The sequence below is a fragment of the Erpetoichthys calabaricus genome, chromosome 5 (genome assembly GCF_900747795.2).
Source record: "Erpetoichthys calabaricus chromosome 5, fErpCal1.3, whole genome shotgun sequence".
NCBI lineage: Eukaryota > Metazoa > Chordata > Cladistia > Polypteriformes > Polypteridae > Erpetoichthys > Erpetoichthys calabaricus.
The window spans coordinates 186052731-186076409 of NC_041398.2; the positions used below are offsets into that span (position 1 = coordinate 186052731).

General features: G+C 38.2%; 1 protein-coding gene across 3 annotated transcripts in view; it reads left to right on the forward strand.

The window, feature by feature from the left end:
- Positions 1–23679, forward strand: part of LOC114642632 (centromere protein C-like) — a 266767-nt gene that overhangs the window by 228746 nt on the left and 14342 nt on the right. For 2 of the 3 annotated variants that reach the window (XM_051928078.1, XM_051928080.1), the window contains 4 exons: positions 3886–3962; positions 6004–6120; positions 20807–20866; positions 20947–21107. In XM_051928078.1, coding sequence (XP_051784038.1) covers positions 3886–3962; positions 6004–6120; positions 20807–20866; positions 20947–21107 — 415 coding nt within the window. The remainder of the gene's footprint in view (positions 1–3885; positions 3963–6003; positions 6121–20806; positions 20867–20946; positions 21108–23679) is intronic. The other variant, XM_051928079.1, reaches the window with a different exon arrangement.

Genomic DNA, 23679 nt, shown 5'->3' on the forward strand with positions numbered 1-23679 from the left:
TGAAGCCCCTAACGTTGCGGTCAGCAAGTCGGCTAACATCCGCCATGTGCCGTCTTTCAGTTGCGAGAAGCAGATCATAGAATGGTTTTAATAGTTTACTTTCAAATAATGCAAAGAGTATGCGACACGTGTTTCTCCCTAATTCTGGACTCATCAAGCGTACACACTCACTGCATCTGCTCTCGGGAATCGAATCTCGAACGTCAGCGCCAGAGGTGAAGCCCCTAACGTTGCGCTACGGCGTGTGGTTCGTTTATACCTCGTGTCTTGTCATTAAACTTTTATCTCGCGAATATGTTATTGCAATCCGCAGCGGGAGCGTTTCTATAAACTTAATTTAAACTTACGTTTTACACCGTGCTTTTTTCCCTTATGAAGATGCTTGTATGCTTCACTCGCTCGCTTCTTATTGTTTCGCTCCCTTCTCAATTGTTTAATTAATTTTTTGTTCTTCGCTGTTTGCGGCTCCTCCTTCATTTCTTCCTACTGTGTTCAGTCTTTTCACGTGATTACGTGGGAGGCGTGATGACGTGACACTCAACTCCTCCTCCCACGGCCATCGAGCTGCCGTCCATTACAGTATATTGTGAAAAAAGAGGTTCCAGTTATGACCATTACGCGTTGAATTTCGAAATGAAACCTGCCTAACTTTTGTAAGTAAGCTGTAAGGAATCAGCCTGCCAAATTTCAGCCTTCCACCTACACGGGAAGTTGCAGAATTAGTGATGAGTCAGTCAGTCAGTCAGTGAGGGCTTTGCCTTTTATTAATTAGTATAGATAGATATAGATATATACACACATATACATTATTACTGTGCAAAGGTTTTAGGCTGGTGTTTATATATATATAATATATATATATATATATATATATATATATAATATTGACTTTTGCGCACCAAAGAGCCTCTATATCCAGTCACCATTCAAGGAGTGGATGTAGAGGTGATTACTTACTGTACTTATGGGGTCCACAATAAACACAGGTTGGACTGGTCCTGGAACACACAGGAACTGTATGTGAGAGGGCAGAACAGGCTCTTTTTCCTTAGTAATGTTACTTTCCACATTAAAGGAACACCCTTCACATCTTATATATAAACATCTATGCGTGGAAGTGTGAGGTGGAGTAGGGCTAAGAGCTCCACCTCCGAGGATACGCAAGCAAGGCCAGCACATTGGCAAAATGAAACATGCGAAGAGAGAGTCACTCACTTTTCAGTTCCTTGATTTTGCTGATGTTAAGATGCAGACTATTCTCTTTGCATCAACAAAAACACTTCACCACCCGACTCCTGTACTACCCTTTATCAATACACCCCATGTGCAGAATCATCTGAGAATTTCTGGAAGTGACATGACCTGATGTTATATTTATAGTCTGACGTGTACAGTAATCCCTCGCTATATCGCACTTCGACTTTCGCGGCTTCACTCTATCGCGGATTTTATATGTAAGCATATCTAAATATATAACACGGATTTTTCGCTGCTTCGTGGGTTTCTGCGGACAATGGGTCTTTTTACTTCTGGTACTTGCTTCCTCAGTTGGTTTGCCCAGTTGATTTCATACAAGAGATGCTATTGGCGGATGGCTGAGAAGCTACCCAATCAGAGCACGCAGTTAAGTTCCTGTGTGCTGCTGATTGGCTCAGCGACGGAGTGCTGCATTAACCAGGAAGTCTCATCTCACTCATTCAGCATTAACGTGCTCCTTCTACTGCTTCAGGGGCCATGTCCAAGCGCCAACAGAAGATGCAAATGATTACAGAAAAGGTAAAAGTTTTGGATATGTTGAAGGAAGGGAACAGCTACACCACTGCAGGACACCATTACGGCATCAATGAGTCCACGATTCTTTTTATTTAAAAAGGAGGAAAAGCATATAAGATCTACGGCCGCAGTGTCCTTTAACCAGGGCGCAAAACGAGTTGCAAGTGGACGTGATAAAGCAGTAGTCTGGATGGAATCTGCTTTAGGGATTTGGATTGAAGAGTGCTGGAAGAAGAACAACGGCGGTGCTACACAGACGCCTGAAGAGGTTCCTTTAGAAGAGCTGTAATGCTATCCTTTGTTGTGCAGTAAAATTAAACTCATCGTTATTGGACAAGTCGTCATGTCATTGTTGGTGAGTAACCATAATTAATTATCTATGTACAGTACTTATTACATGTACATGGTTTAGTGTCACTGTACCCACATTTTACTGTATACAATTTTTCTTGCATTGTACGTATTTATTGCTGGTGGCCTGTCTGTCGTAATGGCTGTAACATATGTGATATCAGAGACGCTCGATATCTTTAAAATAATATTTAGGTTTTACTGTATATAAACTGTGTTTATATACATAATTTCAACGAATCTTACCTAATACCTAAGAGAATACAAAGGGTTTATGCTGTATAATTGTGCGGGAAATGTTTATAATAGTGTGGGAGAGTTTATAAGGGCTTAAAATATATAAAATAACCATATGAACATATAGTTTCTACTTCGCGGATTTTCACCTTTCGCGGGGGGTTCTGGAACGCAACCCCCGCAATGGAGGAGGGATTACTGTAAAGAGAAAAGGAGACGGGAATGTTCGTTGTGGTGCTGTAGTGTTGCTCACATCCGTATCAGAAATGAAGTCTTAGGGCAGATTGCAAGCTGTGAGAATCAAACAGTCCATTATCCAAGACATCAGAGGCTCATCCATCTGCTTATCTCTTGAGTTTACCCCTTAACAGGGATGGTTGGATGCTATTGAAGGCACTGGAGAAATCAAAAAACATAATCCTCACAGCCAGCTTTGACCAGGTGAGAATAAGCCTTGTGGACTAAATAGATAATTGCATCCTCTACTCCAGTCTTTGTCTGATAGGCAAAACGTCTATCAAATAAATAAATTCTGTACAACAAAAACTTTACATGCCAAGTATGTTGTGAATAGATCACATTTCTCGACTTATCTGTCCTTTGAGACTATACCCTTGTTTATTATGCTTCTGCTGTTGTGTGCATCTGAATTACCCTATGGGATTAATAAAACTAATATAATCTAATATTATCTAATATTACAAAATAAAAATTTCACTGATCTGCATTAATTTTGCAACATGAAAAATTTCAGGTAAAGAGACCTGGGTTTGCTTCCCAGGTCATCCCTGTGTGAAGTTTGTATGTTTTCCCTGTGTCTGCATGGGTTTCCTCCGGGTATTCCGGTTTCCTGCCACAGTCCAAAGACATGCAGGTTAGGTGCATTGGCGACCCTAAATTGTCCCTAGTGTGTGTGTGTGTGTACACTGCGGTGGGCTGGTGCCCTGCCCGGGATTGGCTCCAGCAGACCTCCGTGACCCTGTGTTAGGATATAGCGGGTTGGATAATGGTTGGATGGATGAAAATTTCAGGTGGTTTTGTAAATAAGTATCTATGTACCTTTCACAACATAATAAGTGGCATTCCCCGAAGCAAAATATGCGTAAGCAAAATCTGTAGCAGATTATAGACATTCAGAAGTTTTAGAAGTGTTTATGTGTGCATCAGTCATGGGGGTTGGGTTATTGTGAAACAGAAACCTATTCAAAACCCTATACAATGTAAAAGTGTGTTTCAAATGGTTCTGCTAGCCATTCCTCAAAAGTGATTCACAAAATTTTTAGGATCTATTTAACCTGTCACTTTGTTTTAAGCTCTTTTTAGTTTGAAGGAAATACCTCAAAAAGTAGCTGCATTCAACAAAGACTTTGTAATTGACTTAAAATTAAGAAATGTATTAAATGTGTTTAAATTTTTTTTTTTTTGCATACCTGTGTTGTTCATCCATGTTTTTGGTTTTGAGTTGATTTTTACGACGTTTCTTTGCAGTTCTGCATTTTAACCAATGTTTTGTTTTATGTTTAGCATTATGAGGCAAAGTAGTGGGGTTGCCCCTCAAGAGTCTGTTCAGTTCCTTAGCAATGGTGTTGGAGAGCGTGAAGGTATTTTTTTATAATATAACAAAACTTACTGTTAAGCGTGCAATTTGTTTTCCTTAATATTTATGTAGCAAAGAAAAGTGTGCGCTTTTTAAATTATATTCAGAGAAAACAATGCAGGTTCTGGGCTTGTTAATGGAAGTATACTGTATAAATGTGAGTTTTTCTGCAGTTACATGCAAAGCTTTGGGCATCCTTGCTTAAAATGTCTGTTACTAGGAGTAGTTAAGTGAGCAGAAGATGAACTGATCACCAAAAGGCATAAAGTTAAAGATGGCACATTAATCCACCATTCACAGGTACAAAATACCAAAAAAAGGGCCTGAAGGAAAAGTTTGGGCACCTGACATTGTCAATTCTTAGTAAAACCCTTATAAATGCTTTTTATAGCCAACTAAGAGTCTTTCAGTTCTTACTTGGGGTATTTTCACCCATTCATCCTTGTAAAAGGCTTCTAATTAGGCAAGATTCCTGGGCTGTCTTTCATGCACTGCTCTTTTGAGATCTATCCAATAATGTTTAGGTTGGGGGACAGTGAGATCCATGGAAAAACTGTCAGCTTATGCCTCTTGAGGTATTTCATTGTAGATTTTGAGGCGTTTCAGATCATTATCCTGGTGTAGAACCTATCCTCTTTTTAAATTCATCTTTTTTGTATAGATGGTGTGATGTTTGCTTCCAGAATTTGTTGGTATTTAATTGAATCCATTCTTCCCTCTACCAATGACATGTTTCCTGTGCTATTGGCTGCAACATAAGCCCAAAACATGATTGATTCACATCCATGCTTATTAGTTGGAGAGGTGTTCTTTTCCTGAAATTCGGCACCCTTTTTTCTCCAAACATACTTTTGCATATTGTGGCCAAAAAGTTCTATTTTGACTTCATCATTCCACAGGACTCGGTCCAAAATGCATCAGGCTTGTTTAGATGTTAATTTGCAAATGTCAGGCGCTGAATTTTGTGGCCAGGACACAGGACAGGTTTTCTTTTGCTGACTCTACCATGAAGGTCATATTTGTTCAAGTGTCACTGCACAGAAGAAAAGGGCACCACCACAGGGAGTTTAGTTTGCCTTTCTAACAATCCAGCAAGCAGTACTTTCAGAAAGTTTTCTTGGTCTTCCCGACCTCAACTTGACCTGTACTGTTCCTGTTAGCTGCCATTTCGTAATAATATTACAAACTGTTACCTAAAAACTCTTTGGTATATCCTTGTTGCCTTCTCCTACTTTGTGACCATCAGTTAGTTTATTTTTTAGAGTGCTAGGCAGCTGGCTGCTGATTGTTGGGACAAAGTTTGAGGAGTCAGAGAATTTATATAGCTTTGCAATTTGCATCATCTTGGGTTTCCTAATGATGACTGTTTAAAAGCCATAACTCTAATGAGCTTAAGGTCTGAGACCTTGGCAAAACTTATTTGAGACCTCAAATATCTTCGGGTGCCCAAACATTTGCATGGTCTTCCTTTTCTTTTTTCATTGTACAATTGTACAGAAGAAAAACATTACGCTAACTTTTCATAAAATGCTGAAAAGAATGTGTCATCTTTAACTTTGTGCCTTTTGGTAATCAGTTCATTTTCTGCTCACTTAAATATTCACAGTAAGACATGTTAAGCAAGGGTGCCAAATTTTTTGCATGTCATTGTACATGCAATAAAGTTAATTTATATGCATGCATACTGTAAACATACAAAACTTGCTCTGTTGTTCTTAATTTTCACTTGAAAATTGCATGCATGAATCATAAAAATAACTGAGAAATCAGTAACAGACTGCTGAAGTATTTTTCATCTCAGTGTATTACTGATGCAAAAAGAACTTTTTTAAATTTTCTTGATGTTTGTGCTGTTTATACACATGTTTGCTAGGGATGTATATGTCATTCATTTTATTAGTACTTTTAACACCAAAGAAGTTCTCCTTGGTAACCAGCAGTCTGCTGTTTGAGTAGAAAAACAAGTTTTAGGAGTCTGTGAATTTTAACTTATTTTTACTTCAGTGCAATGTCTTTTTCTAATTAAGTGTATTTTTTTACTTTAGAAGAAGAATTTGCTTTGGATTTGACTGGCCATAATCCACAGTTTAAATCGGACTGCTTCAGTGACACTGAGAAACAGCAGCTTCTCTGCTGGCTTCAAGGTGCATTTAGAACCTATGGTAATATATTCTGTTTTTCTTACAGTATTTGCACTAGTAGTTTAAACATGCAGTTATTGCTGATCACAAATATGAGTTTTCTGTCCGTGTCAGTTGCCTGGTATGTAAAACTCCAGCAGCACGGTTATTAGTGTAACAAATTGAACTTGTGAACACAGGTTTGCTGTGCTCAAATATACATCCAAAATCATGTTTTAAAAAGATTCTCTACATATTTAGGATTCCACCCCAATATGCATTGCTTGAAAATTCAAGCAGTTAAGTTATTGATATGACTCATGACGATGTGCAGCATGCTTGCAGACATCTGTGTTTTTTTTGTATATAATTTTGTTATTTTTGTTGTTTGTGTAGTCAGGTGTAATGAGTATTTAGTATTAAGTTTAAACATCCAATTCAAGCAATTAACAACTTTTATAAATACAGAGCTACTGTCATTATATCATTGTCAGATGCTACAACCAGCTTGATTCAACTAATAACTGGTCAAACAGAGCTAGACAATGGATAAAGGGTATGCGTCCAGGTAAGAGACCAACACTGTGGCTACGGACCTACTCTGCCCAGTGTATTTCTGACCAGCATGTAGTTGCTTGATTATAAACTAGACAACATACAGGCAAGAATTTCAGAAACTTCTATTTTTTTGTTTCTGAGGAACGTGGATAACTTAATGAAACACCAGATGCTGCAGTACATCCAAGTGGTTCTACTGCATTTTTTCTGAGGAATTTCTCCAGGGTTTTTCTGATTGCCCTTTATATTTCTCCGCAAACTAACACAAACAGTTTGATTTGTACAACATTATTACAGAATACAAGCGTTTACATATTTAGGGATTATTTATTGTTTCAGGGGACATAAACAAAGCAAATTTAAGTAATGTCTAAATATAACCAGCATGTCATCTTCCCCATGAAGGGTGCTGATATTCTCTACTACTGCTACACTGTGATAAAAGATATTTACTGCCTGCTACTGTGTCCCCACCAATGACAGCCTGATCACCTGTCAGTACTATTCTTTCCAACTTACCAGTGGAGATTAGAACATGAAGATATGACAAGAAAAGTGGCATAGTACTGGACTAAAATCACATAAGTTTAACCACAGTACTGCTTTGATTGTGTAAATTGGAACATGATTAGAGACTCTTCATCAAATACGGATCCTTATGCAGACATTGTAACAGGATTTATTGAAAAATTTGTGGGCAACTTTGACCTGGAGAGAACAATCTGCATTTTTTTCTAATAAGAAACCATTGATCACTATAAACATCAGCAATTTACTAAAGGCCTGCAGCAATGCATCTCGAAACACTGACATGGAAACATACAGAAAGTGCAAATACCAACTCATAAAAGCATTGAAAATGTCTAAATGTAACTACGGGTTTAACGTAGAGGTAGAATTTAGCAGCTTATCGGCACAAACCTGAGCACAGTAAAGGAATGCTTATGGACTAGAAAGAAAAAACATAATCCAGTATTATCTTCATTTTCACTTTAAGACCAACTTAATGTTTTCTGTACCCATTTTGATCAGTACAACATGCTGCCCACCATTTGATTGCCTGCAGCACCACATGAAGCAGCCTTCTTTGTTTCTGTACATGACATAAGGAGAACTTTTAAAGTCTTGCAGCCCAAATGGAATTTCAGAGTTTCATTTAAAAACCTGTAGCAAGCAATTAGCTGACTTCTTCAGTACCTTCTCTAATATATCACTGTGCCTAAGAAAACAAAAGTGGACTGTTTAAATGATTATAGACCAGTGGCACTCATTAAAGTGTTGATGAGGTGTTCTGAGAGACTGCAGTTAGGACACATTGAAGATAATTTTCCAGAGATTCTGCATGACTTGCAGTTTGCATATTGCCACAGCCTGTGCATAGAGATTGACATATTCCTTACATTTCATACCATACTGGCACAGCTAGATAATAAAAATTGTTATGCTAGAGTCCTGTTTATACTCTACAGCTCATCATTCAACAATATTGTACCATTGAAGCTGACCAGCAAATTCTTTAATTTAGGACTTAGTGCCACAATCTGCACCTAGATTTTGGACATCCTCTATTCTATTCTATTCCTCAATTTAGGCACTCCATAGGATAGTGTGCCGAGTCCCACCTGCATTCTTTGTTCACCTACGACTTTGTGGGCGGATACAGCTCCATCATAATTGCCAATGTTGCCACCAACATAGGCCTAATCGTTAACAATAGTGAGAGCGTTTACAGAAAAGAGGTCTATCTGATGGTTCAGTGGTACCTGGACAATACTTTCAGCCGTAATGTCGGTAAATCCAAGGAAATTGTCATAGACAATCTATATCTATATTGAAGGCGATGCTGTCGAAAGGTTCAGCAGGTTTAAATTTTTTGGAGTGATCATCACTCACGAACTGAAGTGGCACAACATATTTTAAACTTTGTCAAAAGGCTTACCACTGCTTCTACTTCCTCAGATGTCTGAGAGCAGCTCTCATTCTGTTAGCTTAATGGTGAAGACTCTCTTCACTGGTTGCATCACATCGTTTTATAACACCCTGCTCTGCTCAAATCGTAACAAACTGCAGAGGGTGGTGAAGGCCCAGAATATTAATGGCAGCCATCTGTTTTGGACATATATACAACACTGGTCACCTTTGAAAAGCAAACAGCATAATTAAAGACCTCACAAGCAGATTCTTACATAGCTTCTACCCACATGTCATAAGGTTGCTGAACAGTAACTATGCTGTGTCAAACATTGATCAATCGTAAAATGTTGCTCAGTTAGACACAATAAATCACACATCTAGTCAAAGTAGTTCCAGAATGTCCAGTTGTCTTAACAGTAGCCTTTTTTTTTTTATAAAGACCTTAAATAACTTAGTATGGCAGTCAATTTTCACTATTTTAGTTTTGCATTTATTTAATGATAAGCACAAATGTCTTCCTAAAAAAGACAAATCTAGTGGAAAAACACTAAGATTGCAAATACTAACTTCATGCAAAAATGAATTAAACTCTGAGTGGAAATGAGGTTAGGATAGATTTTGGCATCCCAGAACATAAAAGTTTACAAACAATATGAAAGAGGAGTTTTTGTTTTCCTGTCCTCTGTTGTGAAATGTCCATAGTTCAACAATTAATTAATGGGACAGATGTAGTTGAATTTCATTCATAATGATCAGTTTTTTTTTTCTTGTGTAACTTAACAAATCTGTTTCATCTGTATTATTTGCATTTTTCCTAAGAACTTGTTGCAGCGCTCTGGGCCTGCACTCAATGAATAGTGCTATACAAAAATAAACTGAATTCAATTTAATGACTGAAGATGAGCGTACAAGATTTAAGTGTAGTACAGAGTAGCATAGTAATGTAGTGAACAGTTCAGCTACCTTACATCTATAGACTTTAGGGTTTATGTCCCAGCAGTGGCACTTCCTGTGTTGAGTTTACATATGCTTTGTGGGGTGTTCCCTGGTTAAACATGCATGCATGTTACATTTGAACTGTAAACTGGCCCCATAAATGACTCTGGCCATTTTGTATAAACGTTTCCTGCGATGAACGACACCAAGTCCAGGGCTGTTGAGTTATGCTTCTGCCCATATAACACTGAACTGAATGAATTTTCCAAGATGAATGGACGGTAGATGTTATTAAATTTTTATATTAACAAATGTATACATTTGAATTTTCTAGCATTTTAGGCCATTGACCTTACATTTTGCAAACAAAGTACACAATTTACATGTACAATAACAAATATACTCCTTCTTTTAAAAAACTTGGCTAACATCATTTTTGTAGGTGAATCACAGAAACCAAATTAGGTTGCAGGCTGTAGTCTGCACATTGTTCAATAATGTTTTTATTGTATAGTCCTTGAATGGAGTAATATATCAAATAAATAGTTAAATTGTATATATCCTATTAATTTAAACAGTGTTAACTATCAGGAGTACACATTGTCACAAAAGCCACAAAGAGCTATAGCAAGGTTTGGGGTAGCCACCCGTGTATTTGGTTTCCTGGCTGCAAATCGAGATTATTGATAGCACTGAGTCCAAAACAGAATTGAAGGAAATAGGGAAAAGGTGGAGGCTTTTAAAGGGGAAGACAGGAAGTGAGGTCAAAGGGGTCAGGCTCAAGAAGGTCTTTAGCCATAGGTTCGAGCCCAGACGTGACATCACAGGGGCCGGAGCCAGCAAGGTATTCTTTCATAGGCTCGGACCCGGAAGTGACATCAAGAGGGCCAGGTGGAATCTCCCATGAATGGTCTGCAGGAAAGGGAGAAAAAGAGTCAGTGCACTCTACCACATCCTGGTCTGATTCGGAAGTGCCCTTATTCAAGCCCTTTAGCTGCCTCCCATGCGCACGTGTGTGACAACATATAATATGTAATGAAACATAGATCACAAGAAGCATTACGTATAAGAAAGGAATAACCTTAAAAGAAAAAATGACAGCAGTAGGAGCAAAAAAGGGGTTAATAACTGATTGCAGTCTTAATTAAACTTGAATCTTCCCGTGCCATTCAGAGCATTGAGCAGCTAACTTTCAGTAATGAGTTTGATCTGAAGACTGAGCACAGTATTGCAATTAAAATATGTAGAGTAGAAGAGAGTGAGAAGTAAATGAGACAATAGATGGAGTATAGACACAATATACTGCCTATATAGGAACCATGGATGTTGGAAATAGTTGGAAGATAAGGGGTGTGTTGTGCCTTTTTTTTCTAAAAGGAAAAAAAGAGTGTATGTGCAGAATCCTAATAAACATGTCTGGCTTAATTTGCCTTGATGCCTTCAGCATCAACAAAATGTGAAATTTTTACTGAGCATGTGCATTACATGTTCTGGTCAAAACCTGACTTATCCATAGTAAATCAGAAGGGAAGGATTTTTTGTTAGAAAAGTTTGGAACATTATCAAAAATAAAATGATAAAAATATATTGACAAAGAAAAGTGTGCAAAACTGCACAATAGTGCACGGTTGGACAAATCGGTAGTCCAGACAACCAAACTTCAGACTTAAAAAGCCTGGAAGACTACCAGATGTTTCAGGCATTTGGTCTATGCTGTATTTTCCTAATCAGAAACAAATTGATAAAATCGAAGACCAACTCTTCAAGTACAATCTTAATATGGGTGTCACTCTTAAAAACGGATGCCTATGGTGCGCTAGACTGTCTGGGTTATCCTTATGGCATGAAGCCTGCATGCAGACCTCACTTATGGCAGCCTGTTTGACTAGTTGATATTCCTGTAGTCACTAGGTGATAACATTTGGTCAGCGTCGCATACCTAAAAATTTCACAGCAGAGGAATTGGTGGCAACATTATGATAACAATACATGAAAAACAAGTTTTCAGAAACGGAGCTTTTTCAGATGTTTAAATAGAGGATAATCTGCAAAGTAGTGATGACTGCTGCACTGTAATGAACAGAGAACATCAAGAAAGCACAGTAACATTAGACATTTTATTACACTAGTCAGCCTGCAAGAGCTAGAAAATACAAATGTAGTGCTTAGTCATTTCATGAAATGTACAACTTGAAAACAAAAGTGTAAACTGATGCAGCAAGTAACTCTTCAACTGACAGCTGAAAAACATTGCCTAAAATAATCAGGCAGCGTATTGATCACATGTGATGGCTTGAATGTTCCAAAAATGCTTCTTGCTTCTGTCACAGATTTTCAATGTTGCAGCCTGAAGGAGGTTATAACTTTTTGAAATTAGAGGGCCATACACCATTATAAACAGATCTTGCCTTATGCAGTCACAATAAGGACACAAGAGGAAAATCATACAACCGATTTGTACTCTTGGCACATAACAGAAATAAACACTCTCTGGAGGTTATAAAATTTTTCTTTACTGTTAGTCCTAACACTTCAGAGTGTGAACATACTTTTTCAGGTCTGAATCTCATCTAACCAACATGAGGACCTGCTTAATGGTCCAGGTGTGATAAATGTTAATGCAGCTGTGGACACAGATCACTGCATGGTCAACTTAATATGTATGACACTCTAAATGATGTATTGCAGTTCAGAATAAACCCAAAAGTCAAACTGATGATGTTTTTGACAGTCGGTGAGGACTAAATTAGGTCTGAAAAGAATATTTGAGTATACAGCATTAATGCAGCAGTCCAGTTAATTTTTTCATAATATATTTTTGTGTGCATTGGAGTAAGATCACACATCAGCATGACATAATCCTTTAAAAAATCGTGTGTTTTTTTATATTCTCTTCCAAGATGCCAGTTACATTTATATTATGGTAGAAGATGGCATTCTATGCAATCGTGTACAATAAACATTTAAAAGTGAAATCTTCTGAAAAAGGTTGCAGGTAACTGTCCAACTTGTATATAAAGCTGGGCTACTGTATCCAGCAGGGGGACTGGGACTGTGTTCTTTCTTGAATGCAGGATATGTACAAGCCTTAGACCCATCCTTTTTGTAACCATGGTGGAAATAATCAGATGAGAGAAATAGTGTACAAAAAGAGATACACGTATTTAACTTCCTTTAAAATGTAGCTTTCACCCCAAAATACACTTGTTGTATAAACATTTACAGTGCATCCGGAAAGTATTCACAGCGCATCACTTTTTCCACATTTTGTTGTTATAGCCTTATTCCAAAATGGATTAAATTCATTTTTTCCTCAGAATTCTACACACAACACCCCATAATGACAACATTAAAGTTTACTTGAGGTTTTTGCAAATTTATTAAAAATAAAAAAACTGAAATCACATGTACATAAGTATTCACAGCCTTTGCTCAATACAGTAATCCCTCCTCCATCGCGGGGGTTGCGTTCCAGAGCCACCCGCGAAATAAGAAAATCCGCAAAGTAGAAACCATGTGTTTATATGGTTATTTTTATATTGTCATGCTTGGGTCACAGATTTGCACAGAAACACAGGAGGTTGTAGAGAGACAGGAACGTTATTCAAACACTGCAAAAAAACATTTGTCTCTTTTTCAAAAGTTTAAACTGTGCTCCATGACAGGACAGAGATAACAGTTCTGTCTCACAATTAAAAGAATGCAAACATATCTTCCTCTTCAAAGGAAACAGAGAGTAAAGCAAACAAATCAATAGGGCTGTTTGGCTCTTAAGTATGCGAAGCACCGCGGCACAAAGCTGTTGAAGGCAGCAGCTCACACCCCCTCCGTCAGGAGCAGGGAGAGAGAGAGAGAGAGAAACAAAGTCAAAAATCAATACGTGCCCTTTGAGCTTTTAAGTATGCGAAGCACCGTGCAGCATACTTAAAAGCTGCACACAGAAGGTAGCAACGTGAAGATAATCTTTCAGCATTTTTAGACGAGCGTCCGTATCGTCTAGGTGTGCGAACAGCCCCCCTGCTCACACCCCCTACGTCAGGATCACAGATAGTCAGCGCAAGAGAGAGAGAAAGAAAAGTAAGTTGGGTAGCTTCTCAGCCATCTGCCAATAGCGTCCCTTGTATGAAATCAACTGGGCAAACCAACTGAGGAAGCATGTACCAGAAATTAAAAGACCTATTGTCCGCAGAAATCCGCGAACCAGCAAAAAATCCGCGATATATATTTAAATATGCTTACATATAAAATCCGCGATAAGAGTGAAGCCGCAAAAGGCGAAGCGCGATATAGCGAGGGATCACTGTGCTTTGTCGATGCACCTTTGGAAGCAATTACAGCCTCAATTCTTTTTGAATATGATGCCATAAGGTTGGCACACCTATCCTTGGCCAGTTTCGCAACCATTCCTCTTTGCAGCACCTCTCAAGCTCCATCAGGTTGGATGGGAAGCGTTGGTGCACAGCCATTTTAAGATCTCTCCAGAGATGTTCAATCGGGGTCAAGTCTGGGCTCTGGCTGGGCCACTCAAGAACATTCACAGAGTTGTCCTGAAGCCACTCCTTTGATATCTTGGCTGTGTGCTTATGATCGTTGTCCTGCTGAAAGATGAACCGTCGCCCCAGTCTGAGGTCAAGAGCGCTCTGGAGCAGGTTTTCATCCAGGATGTCTCTGTACATTGCTGCAGTCATCTTTCCCTTTATCCTGACTAGTCTCCCAGTTCCTGCTGCTGATAAACATCTCCACAGCATGATTCTGCCACCACCATGCTTCACTGTAGGGATGGTATTGGCCTGGTGATGAGCGGTGCCTGGTTTCCTCCAAACGTGACGCCTGGCATTCACACCAAAGAGTTCAATCTTTGTCTCATCAGACCAGAGAATTTTCTTTCTCATGGTCTGAGAGTCCTTCAGGTGCCTTTTGGCAAACTCCAGGCTGGCTGCCATGTGCCTTTTACTAAGGAGTGGGTTCCGTCTGGCCACTCTACCATACAGGCCTGATTGGTGGATTGCTGCAGAGATGGTTGTCCTTCTGGAAGGTTCTCCTCTCTCCACAGAGGACCTCTGGAGCTCTGACAGAGTGATCATCGGGTTCTTGGTCACCTCCCTGACTAAGGCCCTTCTCCCCCGATCGCTCAGTTTAGATGGCCAGCCAGCTCTAGGAAGAGTCCTGGTGGATTCGAACTTCTTCCACTTACGGATGATGGAGGCCACTGTGCTCATTGGGACCTTCAAGGCAGCAGAAATTTTTCTGTAACCTTCCCCAGATTTGTGCCTCGAGACAATCCTGTCTCGGAGGTCTACAGACAATTCCTTTGACTTCATGCTTGGTTTGTGCTCTGACATGAACTGTCAACTGTGGGACCTTCTATAGACAGGTGTGTGCCTTTACAAATCAGGTCCAATCAACTGAATTTACCACAGGTGGACTCCAATTAAGCTGCAGAAACATCTCAAGGATGATCAGGGGAAACAGGATGTACCTGAGCTCAATTTTGAGCTTCACGGCAAAGGCTATGAATACGTATGTACATGTGCTTTCTCAATTTTTTTATTTTTAATAAATTTGCAAAAATCTCAAGTAAACTTTTTTCACGTTGTCATTATGGGGTGTTGTGTGTAGAATGCTGAGGAAAAAAATGAATTTAATCCATTTTGGAATAAGGCTGTAACATAACAAAATGTGGAAAAAGTGATGCGCTTTGAATACTTTCCGGATGCACTGTATACATACATATCCAGGCTAGAGAGAAACCTTTGGAACAGTACATTATCATCCAGTTCCTCAGTGAGGAATGCTGATAAATGTACATCTTCCAATCTGGCAGAATATAAGGCAGTATTTGGATGGCTTCTAGTTTCTCAGTGATTCATTTCCAACATAAATTATCTGCATATTCATTGAGCGTTTTTAAGGAAACTTTCCAGGTATAGTTATGTATGGACTGTATTCTTCTGAAATCCAGCTAGCACACAGTGCACTTTCTGTAATCACTCATGGCCTCTGCCTGAAAATAACTATCCCTGGGATTGCTCGCTGAGAGGACAGAGCCCCTGGCTATTATGACCAACTAGGGTGACTAGCCTGGTTGTGTTCTATTCCACCTGTTTGTACATCTTTTCTCAGGTTCTCAGTGTCAGCTAATTTGAATTATTTTAGCTATCAAATAATAGGTTTGAAATAAACTTCACAGATCACAGTGGCACACTTCAAACCTATTACTATTTACAGTATGTTCATACTTGCAGTGCTTGGAATTCCTGCAAACACTATTGGCTCAACAAAGCAGAAATTGAAGCTGTATCCAACTGAGCAGACATTTCCTTAAAAAGAAGGTCCTTCAAAATAATGTGCATCCAATAAGGAGACTTGTGAGGGAAGTTTCTTTGAAGCAAATACTTGCCTTGAAAGATCTTCAAAACTCAGCGGCCAGCATGACGTAAAGGTGAATAACACTGGACAGCCTGTGTAGAGTGTGACAGGAAAGGAGCTATTGCTCAAGGAGTCAATGTAATTCTCTGTGGAGTTTGTTAGTAAGCATAGGAGTCAGCAAACCATGTTGACAGTTAATACCAACAGTGCCAAAAAAAAACAAAAAATAATCAAGCTACATAAATTATCTGAAACTTTAGCACTCTTTTTGACAGTTGTAACAAATATTGACACTGAACTAAAATTGATACAAACATATATTGAACCTAGAGTGCAAAGCAAATGGAACATTTTTTCATAATTTTAGGCACAGAATTAATTTTGACCAAACCCTAACATTATTCATACCTCAACAAATGTATGAAGTATGCCGTGAGTTGTTGCAGAAGTACCAACATGCATTGAAGGTGGTTCTCATCACTAAGAAACTATAATTTAAAGAATTTAAAGAAAAGTGAATGAAGAATACCAGAACAAAAATACATCAGCTTGAGTTACTGTACTACAAAAAGAAAAAAGAAAAAAAAAAACCTGTACCATTGAAAGCCTGCTCTCATGCCACATTACCATCCATTATGGGAACTGCACAGTCTATGTCAGGAGAACTGCACAGTATTCAACAAAGACTGCTCAGTTCATTATCCGATCTTTATACTCCACCATTCAGATCATCAATCATAGCATTTCCATCACATGCTGTTGGATTGCTAAATTCTGGACGATACATGGACTGACCTCCTGCTGACAAATCCACTGTGTCACTTATTATATGTCCTTTAATTTTTAGACATTGTTTCATCTGTATGTCTTGTACTGCATTTGTTTTCTCTCACACCCCCCAATATGTGTTTTTGAGTTGTTCTATGACATAGTTGTTTTTTGAGTGTGAATATAGTTCAAACTCAGCCCCCTACCCCCAGCTTTGAAAGAAGAACTTCTTTCATGTGCAGTTATACAAGAATGTGCAGAATAACAATAAAGTGAATCTCGAATAACCCCACGTAATAGTGCAATATGATCTAAGCAATATGCAGGAAAAATTAAACAAAAAAAAGGTGATTGTCCATGAGTACTCAAGTAGTAGTTTGTGTGACCTTGTCCAGGAGGTTTTGTTGAAATAGTAAAACTGCAATACAACCTGCTATATCTACAGGGATTGCGTAGTGAATTCAATTATTTATGAACTTGAAAAATTATTAATACATGGAGGAAGCAAATGTTACCTTTTCTGTGGACATATGTTCGCTGTCTATGGAGGCAGACCTATCTGCAATATTTCAGAACACAAAGGTCCATCACCCAGAGAAGCTTTTTGTTATATTGTATAACTGATTTAAGGTTCAACCCAGTCTCCTAAGAGACTTCCTAAGGAAAAAGTAAGCATGACTTGTGTTGTGGTTCCCAATTCCTTCTCTGCTTTGTTAGTTTTCCAGATATATACACTACTTTAATTCCACCTTGCTTGCCCGCTTTTAAGTTAATTTTTCAGAAATAGTCAGATACTTGTATATAATATAATTTTACCCACACAGTTTGAAGATATGACACTACAAGTAAGGTAAACCACAAATAACTATACTGTAAAAAAGAAGACTACAGCTTCAGTGGGCTTAAACTACTGTAATAACCACATTTTGTAATTTTACATTAAACAAGTCAGCAGTATTCCTAAAAGCATTACAGTGAGTGAGTGAGTGAGAGAGAGAGAGGAGAGGCAGGGATCATGCACTGATACAGTGCATTGTCGCACCCATCACATGACGAACCACCTAAGAATCCCAAATTAGTACCCTGGTGCAGCCATATAACGGGTGCAGGTTAATGTCATACCCAGGATGGAGCAATTGCAGGTTAAGGGCCTTACTCAAGGGCCCAACGGAGTGGAATCACTTCTCGCAGTTAAGGGAACTGTGGTATAATATATAAAAACAATTTTAAAATGTATTTTCTTCTTGGAGCTTTTATAAAGAGACCTTACAGTATGTGACACTGAGATTAGTGTACTATGTACTTTATTTATTTGGCTTTGACCTCATTTGTTAAAAGGCACTTTAAATAAATCTGCATTTTGACAAGTGCCATTGAAGTGGAAACGGGCATAGTTTGTGGTAAGTGAGTGTAATTTATCATAAAATTTCCTACACAATTTTCTGGTAAGCAAACTCAAAATAGTGCTGCTATCATATTTGTTTTCATTTATTCTCAATGTGGTCTTAGGACTTACTCTTCAGAAATAAATAAACATCCATCCATCCATTTTCCAACCCGCTGAATCCGAACACAGGGTCATGGGAGTCTGCTGGAGCCAATCCCAGCCAACACAGGGCACAAGGCAGGAAACAATCCTGGGCAGGGTGCCAACCCACCGCAGGACACACACAAACACACCCACACACCAAGCACACACTAGGGTCAATTTAGAATCGCCAATCCACCAAACCAGCATGTCTTTGGACTGTGGGAGGAAACCGGAGCGCCCGGAAGAAACCCACGCAGACACGGGGAGAACCCGGGAAGCTAACCCAGGTCTCCCAACTGCGAGGCAGCAGCGCTACCCACTGCGCCACCATGCCGCCCAGAAATAAATATCTTAAAAAAAAAAAAAACCCTAAAGGCATCTGTCAACATTTATAAACTTTACAGATGTCATATAAGAGTTTGTCAGTGTTAGGTTTTGTATATTTTTTATTATCCCAGAGGAAAATTTGTTTGCAGCAGAAACTTAGAAATATAAAATACTGTTGGGGTTATACAAGAGATGGGCCATGAGACAAAAATTATACCTTTTTTTTATTTTAGTCTGAACACATACACCCAAGACTGTTTTATGTAAGAATACCTCATTCTAACAGTACATAGTAAAAAAATTTAAGAATTCATTAGAGCCCACATTGCCATAGTGGTGGGAAAAAAGAGCTCTTTCAGTAAATCACTTTCTTTTAATGCCCTAACCAATGGCAACAACTAAAACTTCAGAAACAGGATGACTGTTGTCTGATATGATTGTGATACAAGTCAATGTAATTTTATTACTAATTTTTAAAATTTAAATCAGAAAGATTTATTTAATATTCAGATCCCCAACATACAAAAGAACAGACTGAATAAAAGACCTGTAAAAAAGTAACACAGTTTTATCAACTAAAACAAACCAAACATTTTCATAGTGCAGCACCATCTTTACAGTCTACATTTTTATTTTTCTGAAAAAAAGAAGAAGAGTAAGGGGGACATCAAGGATACAACTGTTGATTTGGTTTCAGAATTATTAACCTGTAAAAGGAGCAATCATACAGCATAATAAAATCATGAACATTTCAATAACTTCCCCTTTATTGTGTAAAAGGTTTTAATATGGTTCTTTTTCACTCTGGAAGCAATTTTTATGATTAGTAAGAGTTGGAGACTTAGCCTTGAGTTGACCCCATGAGTGAATGGAGATCGTCAGAGAAAGTTTCCATCCATGCACAACCCAGTCTGTAGCCACCCATATTAAGGTCCAAACAGAAATGTTAAGCTTCTCAGCTAAAATGTGAGGCTCAATAGTGTTAGAACAAGGTGATAAGTCAACATAACACAATATGATATGGGTTCTGTAATCTTCCAGGTGCTACTTCAGAAGAATCAGAAGTGTAACTGTAATTTTTTAGCCCCACTTGCACTTAATAATAATCGGTGAATGTCCATACACAGGTAGTCTTCAACTTACGACTGCTACTGCATCTCACATCTCTCATGTGAGTGGTGTTTTGAGACAGTGGAACTGGAAATTACAGGGAATTCTCTGATGTGAAGGGACTAAAGCTGACACGCTAATGTCGTTGAATTGGAACGTCTTTATTTGAAAGCTAACAGTGTCATAATGTGGTGAACATGACTGAGAGAATAAATTGGTTAAAAAAAAAAAAAAAGAGGTAACTTTTACAAGTACTATAAATTTCAACAGCATGTTGCAGACTCAAAGCAAATGTATGTTTTTATTATATGATAATAATAATAGCAGCTCACTACTCAAAACACTAAATGCAGTGAGAATATACAGTAGGTTTTTACACATTGACAGCAACATGCAAATTGAGTAATTTCTTTTATGTTCTTGAATAAAAGCCCACTTGTTTTGTTATACCTTTTGTGAAACTGTTTATTTAATATTTGGACTTCAGTCTTCACACATTATACACTTAATGTTAACATTTTATTGTTATTACTATAACATGAAAAAAAATTGTGTTTTAGTTATGTGTTCAACATTTCTTCCCTTGCATTTCCAAAGCCCAGTATTGCCAATGTGATATAAGCATATCTTCATCCTTTCCTTTTTCTTGCACTTGGGTCACTAAGAAACTTTGGAAGATCTTCAACTTTATTCCGTTATTTAGTGGATTTTTTTTGTATTTGCCTGAATGCGCCTTGAAGACTGTATCTCATTTTACTTGATTATGCAGTTGCGTGCAGTTTTTCTTAAAAACTAAGTGGTGCAGTTTTTCTTAAAAACTGCACCACTATAAAATAAATGTGCAATTTTACAATAACAGTGGCCTTTTCCAGCACACAAAGTATAATTTGTGCTTCTGCCAGTTTAATATTTTATTGTTTTCAGTGTTGCAGTAACGTGTACTCTGCTTTTCTGAGTGCAACGTTAAGCACACTTGTTTTGCTAGCAATGTGACTGTTTCAGTTTAGCAGCTGTAGTATCATTTGTTTGAACATTGTTTAACCAAGGTGAACGTTTACATTAAAAAAAAAAAAAAAAGTTGCATTTGCTGTGAGCTTTCGGTGTCAATATGTGTTTGCATTAATTTTAGTTCAGTATTAATATTTATTACAGCTGTCTAAAAGTGTACTACAGGTTCAGATAGTTTATGTAGCTTGTTTATTTTTTATTTTTTAGGGACTGTCGGTATTGGTCCCGCTGGTGCAAACAATGAGAGAGATATATTCACTGGAGTTGGTGAGTTTTTCTATCAATAGAAACTTTGTTTTCCCCTTTTTGTCCTTCCCTCTCTCATCACTAATTGATTTATTTTTCAGATTATATTAAAAAAATGACATTGGATGGTTTTGAATGGAGTAGAGGTGAAAACTCGTATGTGGCAATAAGTAAGGATTTTATAAATTCTAAATTCATACATGGGAAAGTGCTGCTTGGACCACTTATTAAGAAAGAACAGTCTGTCCCAGCCTTACCAATGGTAGGTCCAAAGGAAGGTTTTTGTTTTTCTTTTGATACCTTATGCACTGCAATATTTTGGCATAATTACAATCAAAACTGAAAAAAAACTTGACAATTTCAATTGTTACCAGTATGAACTGAACATAATAACAGCTGGATACTATTATTTCCAGTTCCCAGCTCTCATGCACCTTTTGAAAGAATGGTGAAACATTATTTAATCTCTGTAGAATTTTCTTGTGTAGTTTAATCCTTTATGTTCTGTCTCTTCCTCGTCTTCCTCCTCCCATGATCCAGTCTCAACTATACATGTGTCTTTATTATCTCACTGCATCTTCTAAAAATCTTATTTACAGCAATTTTCACCTTTTGCATTTTCATTACAATATGACTTTCTTTTCTTCCAAATTCCTGATGGAGAGTCAGTTCACAGATCTCTGCTCTATTTGTGTCAAACATCTCCACACTACAAGATAATCCTGTTCTTTTCATTGATGGCAGTTTAGCAGGCTCATTTGTCCATTGTCTCATTATTTGTCTTCCCCTTTTAGATTGAAAACAACTTAAATGAAGCAGTAACCAAATGCTGCAACTTGTTACCTTTCCTTATGGCCAGATCAGGTTGAAACACTTCAATAATTTATACTGCAGGTCACACATTAGCTCCTATACCAACAAATGTTGAACAAATAGCCTCCTGCTTTCCCTGTGATAAAAAAATTTTTCACATCTGCACTCTTTCTTCGGAGTTTTCTTTATTAAAATGTTGTCACCTGTGGGGCCATCAGAAGAAGAATGGTATTTTTGAGAATAGGTGCAAAGGAATTCGAAAGACTGCTCAGTCATAACAAGAGGATCATAGTCAAGAATAGTGTACTTCAGAAAAATTCTCTTCTTGATCTGCTGATCCTTAATTTTTCCACAACACAAACTCCAAATTTCAATGTTGGTATTTTCGTCCAGTTACAATTTTGAGTATTCTCTTTCAGGCTATCAACTTTTGTGAAGTATCCATACAAAAATAAAAGCATGCATTGCACTAGTTTTGATTAGCAAAATTTGCCAAAACATTTTTTCAGAGCAAATATGCTGTGTTTGTTGGTAACCTTATTTGTTGAATATTTTCCTGGGAATTCACAGTTGGCTAGCTTAGGCAAAAAAATTTTTCCAAGCACCCTATGCTGTTTTGCAAGACCAGCATGACACTACAAAGCTGTAGCAACCATAAGCAGAACTTTAACACACGATTATTCTAAGATCGTTCTTAGCGTGCCCATAGCTGGGTCATAAGCACAACAGGAAAAGAATATACAATTAGGTCCATAAATATTTGGACAGAGACAACTTTTTTCTAATTTTGGTTCTGTACACTACCACAATGAATTTTAAATGAAACAACTCCGATGCAGTTGAAGTGCAGACTTTCAGCTTTAATTCAGCGGGGTGAACAAAACAATTGCATAAAAATGTGAGGCAACTAAAGAATTTTTTTAACACAATCCCTTCATTTCAGGGGCTCAAAAGTAATTGGACAAATTAAATAACTAGAAATAAAATGTTTATTTCTAATACTTGGTTGAAAACCCTTTGCTGGCAATGACAGCCGGAAGTCTTGAACTCATGGACATGACCAGATGCTGGGTTTCCTCCTTTTTAATGCTCTGCCAGGCCTTTACTGCAAGCGGCTTTCAGTTGCTGTATGTTTGTGGGCCTTTCTGTCTGAAGTTTAGTCTTCAACAAGTGAAATGCATGCTCAGTTGGGTTAAGATCAGGTGACTGACTTGGCCATTCAAGAATTTTCCACTTCTTTGCTTTATAAACTCCTGGTTTGCTTTGGCTGTATGTTTTGGGTCATTGTCCATCTGAATCATGAAACGCCGCCCAATCAATTGGACTGCATTTAGCTGGATTTGAGCAGACAGTATATCTCTGAACACCTCAGAATTCATTTGGCTGCTTCTGTCCTGTGTCACATCATCAATAAACACTAGTGTCCCAGTGCCACTGGCAGCCATGCACGCCCAAGCCATCGCACTGCCTCCACCGTGTTTTACAGATGATGTGGTATGCTTTGGATAATGAGTTGTTCCACGCCTTCTCCATACTTTTTTCTTCCCATCATTCTGGTAGAGGTTGTTCTTGGTTTCATCTGTCCAAAGAATGTTTTTTCCAGAACTGTGCTGGCTTTTTTTAGATATTCTTTAGCAAAGTCCAATCTAGCCTTTCTATTCTTGAGGCTTATGAGTGGCTTGCACCTTGAAGTGCACCCTCTGTATTTACTTTCATGCAGTCTTCTCTTTGTGGTAGACTTGGATATCGATATGCCTACCCCCTGGAGAGTGTTGTTCACTTTGTTGGCTGTTGTGAAGGGGTTTCTCTTCACCTTGGAAATGGTTCTGCGATCATCCACCACTGTTGTCTTCCATGGACTTCCAGGTCTTTTTGCGTTGCTGAGTTTACCAGTGCTTGCTTTCTTTCTCAGGATGTACCAAACTGTAGATTTTGCCACTCGTAATATTGTAGCAATTTCTCAGATGGGTTTTTTCTGTTTTCGCAGCTTAAGGATGGCTTCTTTCTGCATTCTTCTGCAT